This window comes from Cottoperca gobio, chromosome 16, assembly GCF_900634415.1.
Source record: "Cottoperca gobio chromosome 16, fCotGob3.1, whole genome shotgun sequence".
NCBI classification, from domain to species: Eukaryota; Metazoa; Chordata; class Actinopteri; order Perciformes; family Bovichtidae; genus Cottoperca; species Cottoperca gobio.
In genome coordinates this window covers 203795-218794 of record NC_041370.1, presented here as the reverse complement: position 1 = coordinate 218794, position 15000 = coordinate 203795, and the positions used below count along the sequence as shown (strand labels likewise).

Here is a 15000-nt window from a genome sequence, read left to right as displayed (position 1 = left end):
GACAGAGTCCACAGACGCACCTGCAGGACACAATACATCCAAAAAACTTTTTACAGACACGTAGTTCTCACAGGACAGAGACAAAGATACAAACATATGATGATCACTTTTACTTGTCACTGTGGTACTTTTACTTGTCAATGTGGTACTTTTACTTGTCACTGTGGTACTGCTGCTACTTCTACTGAAGTTAAAGATCTGAGTACTTCTGTTGTGTAGTGGAGTATAAATATAAAGTAGCATAAAATATAAAACTGTAGTGCAGTAAGTGCAGTACTAACAAATGTACTTAGTTACTTCCCACCACTGGTTGCTTGTATATATATATATTTATATATTCTTTAGAATGGACTCACGGAGCAGAGGGTCTCAAAGGTGCGGAGGGACAGCGAGGCTCCGTCCAGCCCGGAGATCAGGACCGAGGAGGAGGAGAGCAGCAGACCCAGCAGCAGCAGCTCATCCTGGGGTTCACTGCACACACACACACACACACACACACACACACACACACACACACACACACACACACACACACACACACACACACACTTGAGAAACAACATCACTCTGTTGACACTTTGACTCCATCTAGCTTGTTGGACAGCTGGAAAGTAACTACATTCATCATAAGTACTTAAGTAACAATTTTGACATACTTGTACTTGAGTATTTCTATTTACTTTTACTGCTGATACTTCAGTAGTGTATCTGAATACTTATTGTAGTACTGCAGTACTTCTTAACCTCTGTGAGAGTCACCTGTTCCCAGAAACTAGACCCAGAAACTATACACTGAAACTAGTCCCAGAAACTGATCCTAGAAACTAGACCCTGAAACTAGTCCCAAAAACAAGACCCAGAAACTAGACCCAGAAACTAGACCCTGAAACATACTGTAACATGTTTATATTAACCATCAAATGTTTACCTAACCAGTTGTTTCATTAAGATAAAAAAGGCAGCAGCAACACAGAGTGTCAAACAGCTTCAAACTAACGTTAAAACACATAAAACCAATGTGCACTATGAACTCACTGAACCGTTAGAAGCAACATGCACACAAACAGAAAACACAGAAAACAAACACAGCCGACAGAAACGGATAAAGAGGCAAACCTTCAAACTGAATTAGCCTCCAAACCCGTCACTACGTTTTCAAATACTCTAATTGGGATCAGCTGCAAATCTGTCTGCAGGACAGAGAACGTAATGGTGGAGCTCAGACAGACAACTGCAGAGAGGAGCCCAAAACCTGATCCCAGAAACTAGTCCCAGAAACTAGTCCCAGAAACTAGTCCCAAAAACTAGTCCCAGAACCTAGTCCCAGAAACTAGTTCCAAAAACTAGTCACAGAACTTAATTCCAAAAACTAGTCCCAGAAACTAGATCCAGAAACTAGACCCTGAAACTAGTCCCAAAAACTAGTCCCAGAACCTAGTCCCAGAAACTAGTTCCAAAAACTAGTCACAGAACTTAATTCCAAAAACTAGTCCCAGAAACTAGATCCAGAAACTAGACCCTGAAACTAGTCCCAGAAACTAGTCCCTGAAACTAGACCCAGAAACTAGATCCAGAAACTAGTCCCAGAAACTAGTCCCAGAAACTAGACCCAGAAACTAGACCCTGAAACTAGACCCTGAAACTAGTCCCAGAAACTAGTCCCAAAAACTAGTCCCAGAACCTAGTCCCAGAAACTAGTTCCAAAAACTAGTCACAGAACTTAATTCCAAAAACTAGTCCCAGAAACTAGATCCAGAAACTAGACCCTGAAACTAGTCCCAGAAACTAGACACAGAAACTAGATCCAGAAACTAGTCCCAGAAACTAGTCCCAGAAACTAGACCCAGAAACTAGACCCTGAAACTAGACCCTGAAACTAGTCCCAGAAAATAGACCCAGAAACTAGACCCTGAAACTAGTCCCAGAAAATAGACCCAGAAACTAGACCCAGAAACTAGATCCAGAAACTAGTCCCAGAAACTAGTCCCAGAAACTAGTCCCAGAAACTAGACCCAGAAACTAGTCCCAGAAACTAGTCCCAGAAAATAGACCCTGAAACTAGTCCCAGAACCTAACTCCAAAAACTAGTCACAGAACCTAATTACAAAAACTAGACACAGAACCTAATTACAAAAACTAGACCCAGAAACTAGTCCCAGAAACTTGACCTAGAAACTTGTCCCAGAAAATAGCCCCTGAAACTAGACCCAGAAACTAGTCCAAGAAACTAGTTCCAGAAACTACACCCAGAAACTAGACCCTGAAACTAGTCCCAGAAACTAGACCCAGAAACTAGTCCCAGAAACTAGTCCCAGAAACTAGATCCAGAAACTAGACCCAGAAACTAGACCCTGAAACTAGTCCCAGAAACTAGACCCAGAAACTAGTCCCAGAAACTAGTCCCAGAAACTAGATCCAGAAACTAGACCCAGAAACTAGACCCTGAAACTAGTTCCAGAAACTAGTCCCTGAAACTAGTCCCAGAAACTAGTCCCAGAAACTAGACCCTGAAACTAGACCCATCACAGTTTAAAAGGTGCAGAACATTAAGGAGGGGGTTCTTGATGCAGAGGTTGTACCAGTGTTTGCGGTGGATGAGGCTGAATAGGAGGATGCTCAGTGTGATGACGATAGTCACGGCTGCAGCTGAGCACACAATGCTGAACTGCAGCAGGCCGACGTGGAGACGCTGCTCCAGCACCAGCGTCTGGTCTCTGGCTGCTGCTGCACCTGCAACACCAAAACTTTAGAATTTAATAAATAACTACGATCCTCTTCAAGTGTGTTGTATGTTCCTGCATGTAGTTAGTGTAGCGTGTATAACATGAGCTGTGAGTGACATGTGAACAAAGCCCTCTGCACAAAGCTTCAGAATATAGAGAGGAATGAAAGTGGAAAGTTTGGTGTATGTAAGTGCTACTGAAGTGGAGACTTCTGCTGAAGAGTGTGAGAAAAAGCTCCTTTAGAGAAAAGCTCCTTTAAAGATATGTAACATTCATACATGTTGTACACACTACAGGTGAACAGGGTCATACATGTTGTACACACTACAGGTGAACAGAGTCATACATGTTGTACACACTACAGGTGAACAGGGTCATACATGTTGTACACACTACAGGTGAACAGGGTCATACATGTTGTACACACTACAGGTGAACAGGGTCATACATGTTGTACACACTACAGGTGAACAGGGTCATACATGTTGTACACACTACAGGTGAACAGGGTCATACATGTTGTACACACTACAGGTGAACAGGGTCATACATGTTGTACACACTACAGGTGAACAGAGTCATACATGTTGTACACACTACAGGTGAACAGGGTCATACATGTTGTACACACTACAGGTGAACAGAGTCATACATGTTGTACACACTACAGGTGAACAGAGTCATACATGTTGTACACACTACAGGTGAACAGGGTCATACATGTTGTACACACTACAGGTGAACAGAGTCATACATGTTGTACACACTACAGGTGAACAGGGTCATACATGTTGTACACACTACAGGTGAACAGAGTCATACATGTTGTACACACTACAGGTGAACAGAGTCATACATGTTGTACACACTACAGGTGAACAGAGTCATACATGTTGTACACACTACAGGTGAACAGAGTCATACATGTTGTACACACTACAGGTGAACAGAGTCATACATACATGTTGTACACACTACAGGTGAACAGAGTCATACATGTTGTACACACTACAGGTGAACAGAGTCATACATGTTGTACACACTACAGGTGAACAGGGTCATACATGTTGTACACACTACAGGTGAACAGAGTCATACATGTTGTACACACTACAGGTGAACAGAGTCATACATGTTGTACACACTACAGGTGAACAGAGTCATACATGTTGTACACACTACAGGTGAACAGAGTCATACATGTTGTACACACTACAGGTGAACAGAGTCATACATGTTGTACACACTACAGGTGAACAGAGTCATACATGTTGTACACACTACAGGTGAATAGGGTCACGTTACTGTTTTAATTGTTATGGTCTGTGATACGTTCAGTGATTTACCTTTAAACTTCAGCAGGTGGTTCATCAGTCGCAGCTGCTGGGTGGAGGTACTGAAGTCTCCCACCAACACGTCACCGCTGCCTGCAGACGACACATAAACATCAGAAACCATCCAGAGAGTCATGGACTCATAATTTAAGCAGACATAAAGAAAAACAGCATGTCATATTTCAGTGTAAACTAAATAACTGTGAGTATTATTTCATAGTTTCATAAGATGTGGATATTCTCTGAGAATAAAGTGGTAAACTTGTGTTTCTTTGACCATAAAAAACGCAATTTATCTGACTTGTTTCTCGTGAATGTACGACTTTAATTATGTAAATTCTGATTTCTTTCCCCTGGAACATTCCCCCCCTCCCTCCCTCGGCTCCATAATTTAAAATGTTATTAAATATATTTCCTGCTACGGCCCTCGTATTAAACGCACTGTTAGCTTCATGAAAATGACACATTTCTCTGAAACATTTGGGATAATGTAAGAACACAACTGTTTTTACACATTTTAAAGCAGAAATGTTACGTATTATACCTTTAAATGACTTCACAGGGGACTCACCTTGAACCTGCACCAGCTCGATGGACGTCATCCTCTCCCCGTTTCGAAAGAAAACTGGACCCTGAAACACAACGGATAGAAATCAGAAAGGATAACAAGCAGCTGCTGTGTTTGGTGTGCGGCGGCGCTCACTGTGACTCCTTCAAACTGCGTCTGCTTCACGGCATTCAGCAGCGTCCTCTGAGCCTCCTCGCCGGTGCTCACGTTCCTCGGGCTGCCGTACTTCTCCCGGTGCTTCACGGCCTCCATCGCCTGACTCAGAGCTCGGGCTGCGACCCACACGGCATCGTAGGCGAAGGCGTGGAGGGGGCTGACCTTTGACCCTTCCTGGCTCAGCTGTGTGAGGTAGGAGTGCAGGTAGTCCTGAGGAGTCTGAATTATCATTATTATCATTATTATTATCATTATTATTATTATTATCATTATTATAATGGTTATTATTATTATTATCATTATTATTATCATCATTATTATTATTATTATTATTATCATTATTATTATTATTATTATTATTATTATTATTATTATTATAATGATTATTATTATTATTATTATTATTATTATTATTATTATTATTATTATCATCATTATCATCATTATTATCATTATTATTATTATTGTCATTATTATTGTTATTGTTATTATTATTATTATTATTATTATTATTATTATTATTATTATTATTATTATTATCATTATTATCTGTGAGCTGTGACTGACAGCTCTAGAAAACTTTGAGGTAAGACTTTTATTTTGTATATAAAACCATTTAATTAAAATGATTTAAAAGGAGCCTCATACTAAACTGAAGAAAAGTATATTTAGTTGATTTATTTAAATAATATATAAAGATATATTTATAATATTCTGCCAGAGAACACGACATTACTTTTATTTAACTATATTTAAACTTTATTTAATTTTCTGCATAAACTTCACATTTAGTCTTAAAATCTCACAAACCTTTTCCTGAAGTACAAACTTGAGTTTTTACATTTCCTGCTACTTTATACTTTTTAATAAATGTAACTCTGGCTACTTTGCAGAATCAGATTCTTAATACAAAAGAAAGCGATGAACACATTTACGCATGAATAATTATAATATTTAGGATTCTGAGTACTTTTAGGTACTCAGACTTTAATAAGTATAAGTACACATAAAGGTGCAAGGTGTTTCTACATTACAGTATTACTGCAGAGAGATATCTGAACACAAACATTAAAGTCATTGTGAAGCTAAACTCGGAGGTTCTGACCCGTCCGGAGACTCCGGCTGCGTCCGTGCCGCTGAGCTCTCTCCTCTGCAGCCGGATGGATCCGTCCGCAGCCGTCAGCAGACCATCGGCCGGGCAGCCGGACGCCCGCCCCCCTGACCTCCACCCGGACGCTCCTCCGGCTACAAGCAGCCACTGGTAGTGAGCCCCGAACATGTGGAGCTTGTGGGCCTGAGCAGAGAGACGTCTGTCAACACTTCTGATCATCCTAATCCACTACATCTGTAATCCACAACATGTGTAATCCACTACATCTGTAATCCACTACATGTGTAATCCACTACATCTGTAATCCACTACATGTGTAATCCACTACATGTGTAATCCACTACATGTGTAATCCACTACATGTGTAATCCACTACATCTGTAATACACTACATGTGTAATCCACTACATCTGTAATCCACTACATCTGTAATCCACTACATGTGTAATCCACTACATGTGTAATCCACTACATCTGTAATCCACTACATGTGTAATCCACTACATCTGTAATCCACTACATGTGTAATCCACTACATCTGTAATACACTACATCTGTAATCCACTACATCTGTAATCCACTACATCTGTAATCCACTACAGGAGGTGGAGTTGCGGCCATATTTGACTCAAACCTCTTGATCAATCCTAGACCTGAACTAAAATATAACTCTTCTGTTCTTACGCTCTCAAACCCAACATGGAAACAATAAAGCCAGTTATATTAGTTACTGTGTACCGCCCTTCTGGTCCGTATTCTGAAGTTCTGTCTGAACTCTCAGAGTTTCTATCAAGTTTAGTCCTTCCAACAGATAAAGTAATTATTGTAGGTGACTTTAATATTCATGTGGATGTTGATAGTGAGCCTTAATAATGCATTTATCTCAATATGAGATTCACTGGTTCACTCAAAATGTACATGAACAACTCACTGTTTAAACTCTGGACCTTGTTCTGGGATATGGTGTTGAAACTGAAAGTTTATCAGTGTGTCCACATAATCCTCTATTATCAGAACATTTTAATAACTTCTGAAGTCCTGTTACTGGACTACAAGCCAGCAGGCAAAACATCCTACGCTCGATGTCTATCTGAAAGTGCTGTGACTAAATTTAAGGAAGTGATTCCATCAGCACTTGATTCAATACCAGGACTCAATATCAATATAACAGAGGACTCCAATGCTAACTTTAGTCCCTCCCAAATTAATCATCTTGTTGATAGCACTGCAGCCTCACTGGGAATAACACTCGACTCTGTCGCTCCTCTAAAGAAGAAGATCATAAAACAGAAAAAGAAAGCTCCGGCTTCATTTACAAATCCTCAAACTAAAACAAAAGTGGAGAGATCTTGAAAGTAAATGTCGTTCCACTAAAGTGTAAGAATGGTTTAGTCTGGTTAGATAATGTTAAAGCGTATAAGAAGGCTCTCCGTAATGCAGAGCAGCTTATTACTCTTCATTAATAGAAGAACATAAGAACAACCCCAGGTTTCTGTTCAGCACTGAGGCTGACAGAGCCACAGCTCTACAGAGCCTTCTGTTCCTATATCTCTCAGTAGTGACGACTTCATGAGCTTCTTTAACGATAAAATTATAATTATTAGAGACTAAATTAATCTCCTCCTGACCTCAATCAGTAACGACTTAACTTCAACCTCCAGAACCTTAAAAACATCTGTAACTCCTGAAATATATCTAGACTGTTTTACTCCAATCAACCTTAACCAACTAACTTCAACAATCTCATCGTCTAAGCATCAACCTGTCTTTTAGACCCGATTCAACTAAACTGTTTAAAGAAGTTTTACCCTTAATTAACACCTCGTTATTAAATATGATCAACCTGTCTCTATTATCTGGCTACGTACCACAATCCTTTAAAGTAGCTGTAATAAAACCACTTCTTAAAAAGCCTGGTCTTGATCCAGAGGTTTCAGCCAACTATAGGCCGATATCTAACCTTCCCTTTCTCGCTAAGATCCTCGAGAAAGCAGTCGCAAAACAGTTGTGTGACTTTTTACATAATAATAGTTTATTTGAGGTTTTTCAATCTGGATTTAGAGTTCATCATAGCACAGAGACGGCACTGGTGAAAGTTACCAATGACCTTCTATTGGCATCAGACAAAGGACTTGTCTCTGTTCTTGTCTTGTTAGACCTCAGTGCTGCTTTCCACACTGTTGATCAGGACATTCTACTGCAGAGACTGGAACATTGTGTTGGCATAAAAGGAACCGCACTAAGCTGGTTCAAGTCCTATTTATCTGAGCGATCTCAATTTGTATGTGTTAACGATAAATCCTCCATGACAGCCAAAGTCAGTCTTGGAGTTCCGCAGGGTTCTGTACTTGGACCGATTCTATTCACCTTATATCTGCTTCCTTTGGGCAATATTATAAGGAACCACTCTATAAACTTTCTTGTTATGCGGATGATACCCAATTATATCTATCAATTAAACCAGATGAAACCAATCAATTGGCTAAACTTCAAGCCTTAAGGACATAACAACTTGGATGTCTAGCAACTTTTTGATGTTAAACAGACAAAACTGAAGTTATTATACTTGGCCCTAAACGCCTCCGAAACGCATTTTCTAATGACATAGAAGCTCTGGATGGCATTAATTTGGCCTCCAGCACCACTGTAAGGAATCTTGGCGTCATCTTTGATCAAGATCTGTCGTTTAACTCCCACATAAAACAAATCTCAAGGACTGCCTTCTTTCATCTACGTAACATTGCAAAAATAACATCCCGTCTCAAAATGATGCAGAAAAACTAGTCCATGCATTTGTTACTTCAAGGCTGGATTACTGCAACTCATTGTTATCAGGTTGTCCCAAAAAGTCGCTTAAGACTCTTCAGTTGATCCAAAATGCAGCGGCACGTGTATTGACAAGAACAAGGAAACGGGATCATATTACTCCTGTATTAGCTGCTCTGCACTGGCTCCCGGTAAAATACAGAATAGAATTCAAAATCCTTCTCCTGACTTACAAATCAATTAATGGTCAGGCTCCAGCATATCTTAAAGATCTCATAGTACCTTATAAACCAACTAGAGCATTACGCTCCCAGACTGCAGGATTACTTGTGGTTCCTAGAGTCTCTAAGAGTACAATGGGAGCCAGAGCCTTCAGCCATCAAGCTCCTCTCCAGTGGAACCAGCTTCCAGTTTGTGTTCGGGAGGCAGACACACTCTCCACATTTAAGACACTGCTGGACACCGGGAAGCCTTTTTGACATTTTCCTGGATTCATCCAAACTTTCTCTTTTTCAACACAACATAATTTCTGTCAAATGTTGTATTTGTACTATGTTGTTTATCCTGTACACACGACATCTATTGCACGTCTGTCCGTCCTGGGAGAGGGATCCCTCCTCAGTCTCTCCCTGAGGTTTCTTCCATGTTCCCTCTTTAATTATGGGGTTTCTTTTAGGAAGTTTTTCCTTGTGCGATGCGAGGGTCTAAGGACAGAGGGTCTAATGACAGAGGGTCTAAGGACAGAGGGTCTAAGGACAGAGGGTCTAAGGACAGAGGGTTTAAGAACAGGGTCTAAGGACAGAGGGTCTAAGGACAGAGGGTCTAAGGACAGGGTCTAAGGACAGAGGGTCTAAGGACAGAGAGTCTAAGGACAGAGGGTCTAAGGACAAAGGGTGTAAGGACAGAGGGTCTAATGACAGAGTCTAAAGACAGAGAGTCTAAGGACAGAGGGTCTAAGGACAGAGAGTCTAAGGACAGAGGGTCTAAGGACAGAGAGTCTAAGGACAGAGGGTCTAAGGACAGAGGGTCTAAAGACAGAGGGACTAATGACAGAGGGTCTAAGGACAGAGAGTCTCAAGACAGAGAGTCTAAGGACAGAGAGTCTAAGGACAGAGGGTCTAAAGACAGAGGGACTGAGGACAGAGGGTCTGAGGACAGAGGGTCTAAGGACAGAGGGTGTAAGGACAGAGGGTGTAAGGACAGAGGGTGTCGTAACCTGTACAGTCTGTAAAGCACACTGAGACAAATGTATAATTTGTGATATTGGGCTATACAAATAAATGTGATTTGATTTGATGTGTAATCCAGTTTCGGCTCATTTATTATCATTATTATTATTGTTATTATAAATTATGCAACATGTTTCATGAGGTAGAAGTGAGTTTAGTTCATTATAAAGCTTTGATGTGCAGACTGTGATCGTCCTGCAACATCTTAACACACAACATGTTCATGTTAGAGAAGGTGAGAGGAGCAACCCCCCCCCCCCCCAGCAGAACCTCTTCATGTCTCCAGTCTGACACTTCCTGCTGCAGCATTCACACGTCTTCTGATGGTACTCACACAGCAGAAGACGTCGGCGGCAGAATCGTCTCCAAACAGTCCGATGATGATCCGAACGTCTCTCTCCTGCAACAGACAGTGACTGCTTGACATGACATGAGACCCCCCTCACATGACCCCCCTCACATGACACCCCTCACATGACCCCCCCGTCACATGACCCCCCCTCACATGAGACCCCCCTCACATGACCCCCCCCTCACATGACCACCCCCTCACATGACCCGCCTCACATGACCACCCCCTCACATGAGACCCCCCCTCACATGACCCCCCCTCACATGACCACCCCCTCACATGACCCGCCTCACATGACCACCCCCTCATAAGACCCCCCCTCACATAAGACCCCCACTGTACCTTCAGCCTCCTCAGGCTGCTGCAGACGTCTTCAGACAGACTTTGTGTGGAAACAACGAGAACATCGGCCTTCAGGAGCTGTCGCATCAGATCCTTGTTCATCTACACACACACACACACCCACACACCCCCCCCCACACACACACACACACACACATCCCCCCCCACCCACACACACACACCCCCCCCACACACACACACAGGTTGAACTTGTTATTCTTCAGTAAAAGCTTTAGTGTCAGCTGTGTGTGTTTACATCACAGTAAGGTTATAATCTTATACACACTTTAAGTGCAGTTAGTGCTGTGTGTGTGTGTGTGTGTGTGTGTGTGTGTGTGTGTGTGTGTGTGAGAGACCAGGCTCTGTGCACGTAAAGAAGCTAAACAAGAACAAGATGGATCCTGCTTCACCTCAGAGAGTCGAGCTCCGTCCTGTGTGAGGACACCGACCCTTCTCCACCTGTAGCGCTGCAGCAGCTTCACGGCCGCCTGGTTCACAGCCCGGTCCGACGGCACCGTGCTGAACAGGTTCCCGAACCACTTCCTGTTGGACAGGCCGGGGGACGAGGCCGCAAAGGACACCTGAGATATCGGAGGAAATTAAGCAGAGGAGAGTTACCTTTACAGGTGAGTCTGGAGTGAGCTGGAATATCTGCTGAGCAATATCGTGTGTGGAGTTCTGCTAAGATCTCCAACAGTCACATTACATAATGCCTCGTTTGCATATTTAAACATCTATTAGTTACACATAAGAGTAAAACAGTAAGTCTTCATGTTGTACCTGCAGCAGGTGCAGCGAGGGCAGAGCGCGCGCGATGAGCGCCGTCACTGACGGACAGACGCCCCCCAGCAGCAGCAGGTACTTCGGTCCCGCCCACATGGCGTCAAACAGAACTTTGAGTGACTCAGCAGCATCACACTGATGAACACATGACACACTGACAGCACTCATCAGGAGGCAACGCACAACACAGACACACACAGACACACACACACACACACACACACACAAACACATGCGCGCATACACACATCTGTGACAGAACAATAAAATAACCTGTACATTTCTAACGAGATGAAATGTGTTGTGTTTGTGAGTGTGAGTGTGTTTGTGAGTGTGAGTGTGTGTGTGTAGTGTGAGTGTGAGTGTGAGTGGGTTTGTGAGTGTGAGTGTGTGAGTGTGAGTGTGTGTGAGTGTGGGTGTGTGAGTGTGGGTGTGTGAGTGTGTTTGTGAGTGTGTGTGGGTGGTGTGTGAGTGTGTTTTGTATTTGTGAGTGTGTTTGTGAGTGTGTTTGTGAGTGTGAGTGTGGGTGTGAGTGTTTGTTTGTGAGTGTGTTTGTGAGTGTATGTGTGTGGGTGTGAGTGTGTGTGTGTTTGTGCGTGGTGCGTGTGTGTAGTGCGTGTGTGTTTGTGCGTGTGTTTTGTGCGTGTCTGTGTGTGTGTGCGTGTGTGTGTGTGCGTGTGTTGTGCGTGTGTTTGTGCGTGTGAGTGTGTGTGTGCGTGTGTGTGTGCGTGTGTGTTTTTGTGTGTGTTTGTGCGTGGGTTTGTGCGTGTGCTTGTGTTTGTCTTTGTGCGTGTGTTGTGCGGTGTGACAGTGTGGGTGGGCGTGTGTGTTTTTGTGTGTGTTTTGTGCGTGTGTTGGTGGCGTGTGCGTGTGTTTGTGCGTGTGCCTGTGTGGCGTGTGTTTGTGCGTGTGGTTTGTGCGTGTGCGTGTGTTTTGTGCGTGTGCGTGTGTTTGTGCGTGTGCCTGTGTGTGGTGTGTGTGTGTTGTGCGTGTGTGTGCGTGTGGGTGTGTGTGCGTGTGGTTTTGTGCGTGTGCGTGTGTGTGTGTGTGTGTGGGTGTGTGCGTGGGTTTGTGCGTGTGCGTGTGTTTGTCTTGTGCGTGGTTTGTGCGTGTGTTTGTGCGTGTGTTTGTGCGTGTGCGTGTGGGTGTGTGCTGTGTTTTGTGCGTGTGTTTTTGCAAGTGTGAAGTTTGTCCTTGTGAGTGTGTTTTGTGAGGTGGTGTGGTGTGCGTGTGCGTGGTGTGGTGTGTTTTGTGCTCGTGGTTGTATTGATGCTTGTGCTTGTGTGCGTGTGCGTGTGTGTGTGTGTGGTGTGTGGTGTGTTGTGTGCATGTGCGTGTGTGTGTGTGTTGGTGTGTGCGTGGTCAGTGGGTTTTTGTGGAGTGTGCTTGTGTTTGTCTTTGTGCGTGTTTGTGCGTCGTGTTTGTGCGTGTGGTTATGTGCGTTTGCGTGGTGGTTTGTGCGTGTCGTAGTTTGTGCGTGTGTCTGTGCGTTTCTGTGTGTGGGTGTGCTGTGTGTGTGGTTTTGTGGTTGTGTGTGTGCTTGTGCGTGGTAGATGTTTTGTTCGTTTTGTGTGCGTGTGATGTGTGCGTGTGCGTGTGTGTTTTTGTGTGTGATTTGTGCTTGGTGTTTTGCAGTGTGCGTAGTGCGTGTGTTTTGTGCGTGATTTCGATGTTTTGTGCGTGTGTTTGTGCGTGTGCGTGTGCGTGTGTTTGTGTGTTTTGTTTGTGCGTGTGCGTGTGTTTTGTGCGTGTGCGTGTGTTTGTGCTGTGTGTCCTGTGTGCGTGTGCGTGTTTTGTGTGCGGTGTGTTGTGTGGTGCGTGTGTTGTGCGTGTGTTTGTGTGTTCGTGTGTTTTTGTGCGTGTGCGTGTGGTGTGATGCTTTGTTGCGTGTTTCGTGTGTTTGTGCGTGGTGGCTTTCGTGCGTGTGCGTGTGTTTGTGTGCGTGTCGTGTTGTGCGTGTGCTTTGTGTGTGTGTGCGTGTGCGTGTGGGTTTGTGCGTGTGCTGGTGTTGTGTTTGTGCAGTGTGTTTGTGCGTGTGTTCGTGTGTGTCTTGTGCGTTGTGTGCTGTGGGTGTGTGCGTGTGTTTTGTGCGTGTGTTGTGTTTGTCGTGGTGCGTTGTTGTGTGGTGTGCGTGTGTGTGTGGTGTGTGGGTAGTGTGGTGGGTGTGCGTGTGCGTGTGCGTGTGTTGGTCTTTGGGCGTGTTTGTGTTGTGCGGTGTTTGTTGCGTGTTTTTGTGCGTTTGTGTGGTGTGTTGTGTGTGTGTGGCGTGTGTCGTGTGTGTGTGTGTGCGTGGTGTATTTGGTGGTGTGGTGCGTTTGTCTTTTTGCGTGTGTTGTGCGTGTGTTTTGTGCCGTGTGCGTGTGTTTGTTGTGCTGGCGTGTGTGGTGTGGTGTTGATGTGTGTTTGTGCGTGTCCGTGTGGTGTGCGTGTGGTGTGCGTAGTGTGTGGTGCGTGTGTTTTGTGAGTGTAGTGTGTGTGGTGTGTGTGGTGTGTGGTGTGTTTTGTGGTGGTGTTATGTGAGTGTGTTCGTGAGTGTGTTCGTGAGTGTGTTCGTGAGTGTATGTGAGTGTGTGTGTGTTTGTGAGTGTGAGTGTGTTTGTGAGTGTGTGAGTGTGTTTGTGAGTGTGTGTGAGTGTGTTTGTGAGTGTGTTTGGAAGTGTGAGTGTGAGTGGGAGTGTGTGTGTGTGTTTGTGAGTGTGTGAGTGTGTTTGTGAGTGTGTTTGGAAGTGTGAGTGTGAGTGTGAGTGTGTGTCGTGTGTGCAGGTGTGTTTGTGCCGTGTGTTTGCGTGTGTGGTGTGGTGGCGTGGTGTGTGTGTGTGTGCGCGTGTGGTGTGTGTGTGTGCGTGTGTGTGTGTGCCGTATGTGCTGTGTGTGTGTGCGTGTGTTGTCGTGCGTGTGCGTGTGTGTGCGTGTGGCGGTGGTGCGTGTGCTGTAGGGTGTGTGTTGGTGTTGTGGTGCGCTGTGTGCGTGTGTTTTGTGCGTGTGTGTGTGGCCGTGTGCTGTGTGCGCGTGTGTGTGTTGTTGTGTGGTTTGTTGCGTGTGTGCGTGTTGTGTGCGTTGTGTGCGTGTGTGTGTGCGTGTCGTGTGTGCGTGTGTTTGTTGTGTGTGCGTGTGTGTGTGGTTGTGTGTGTGCGTGTGTGATGTCGTGTGCGTGTGTGTGCGTGTGTGTGTTGTGGGCGTTTGTTTGTGCGTGTGTGTTCGCGTGTGCGTGATGTTTGTGTGTGCGCGTGTGTGTGTGCGTGTGTGTGTGCGTTTGTGTGTGTGTGTGTTTTTGTGTGTGTGGTGTGTGCGGTGTGTGTGTGTGTGTGTGTGTGAGCAGTGTTTTTGGTGCGTGGTGTGTGCGTGCGTGTGTGTGTGTGCGCGTGTGTGTGTGTGCGTTGTTGTGTCGTGTGTGTGTCCTGTGTGGTGCGTGTGTGTGTGCGTGTTGCGCGTGTGGGTGTGTGCTGCGTGTGGTGTGTGCGTCGGTGTGTGTGCGTGTTGTGTGGTGCGTGTGTTGTGTGCGCGTGTGTGTGTGCGTGTGTGTGGTTGTGCCGGGCGCTGTGGGCTGCTGTGTGTTGTGTGCGCGTGTGTGTGTGCGTGTGCTTGTGCGTGTGCTGCTGTGCGTGTGTGTGTGTGCGGTGTGTGCTGTGCGTGTGC

General features: G+C 44.6%; 1 protein-coding gene across 1 annotated transcript in view; it reads right to left on the bottom strand.

The window, feature by feature from the left end:
- The window catches only part of LOC115021579 (gamma-aminobutyric acid type B receptor subunit 2-like), a 24676-nt gene that overhangs the window by 7166 nt on the left and 2510 nt on the right, over positions 1 to 15000 (bottom strand). Inside the window, exons 2-12 of the mRNA XM_029452098.1 lie at positions 11362 to 11499; positions 10992 to 11162; positions 10582 to 10683; positions 10222 to 10287; positions 5887 to 6075; positions 4761 to 5000; positions 4629 to 4689; positions 4070 to 4150; positions 2580 to 2730; positions 357 to 471; positions 1 to 20 (exon numbers count right to left, since the gene is read on the bottom strand). The exon at positions 1 to 20 is cut by the window's left edge and continues 79 nt beyond it. Coding sequence (XP_029307958.1) covers positions 1 to 20; positions 357 to 471; positions 2580 to 2730; positions 4070 to 4150; positions 4629 to 4689; positions 4761 to 5000; positions 5887 to 6075; positions 10222 to 10287; positions 10582 to 10683; positions 10992 to 11162; positions 11362 to 11499 — 1334 coding nt within the window. The remainder of the gene's footprint in view (positions 21 to 356; positions 472 to 2579; positions 2731 to 4069; positions 4151 to 4628; positions 4690 to 4760; positions 5001 to 5886; positions 6076 to 10221; positions 10288 to 10581; positions 10684 to 10991; positions 11163 to 11361; positions 11500 to 15000) is intronic.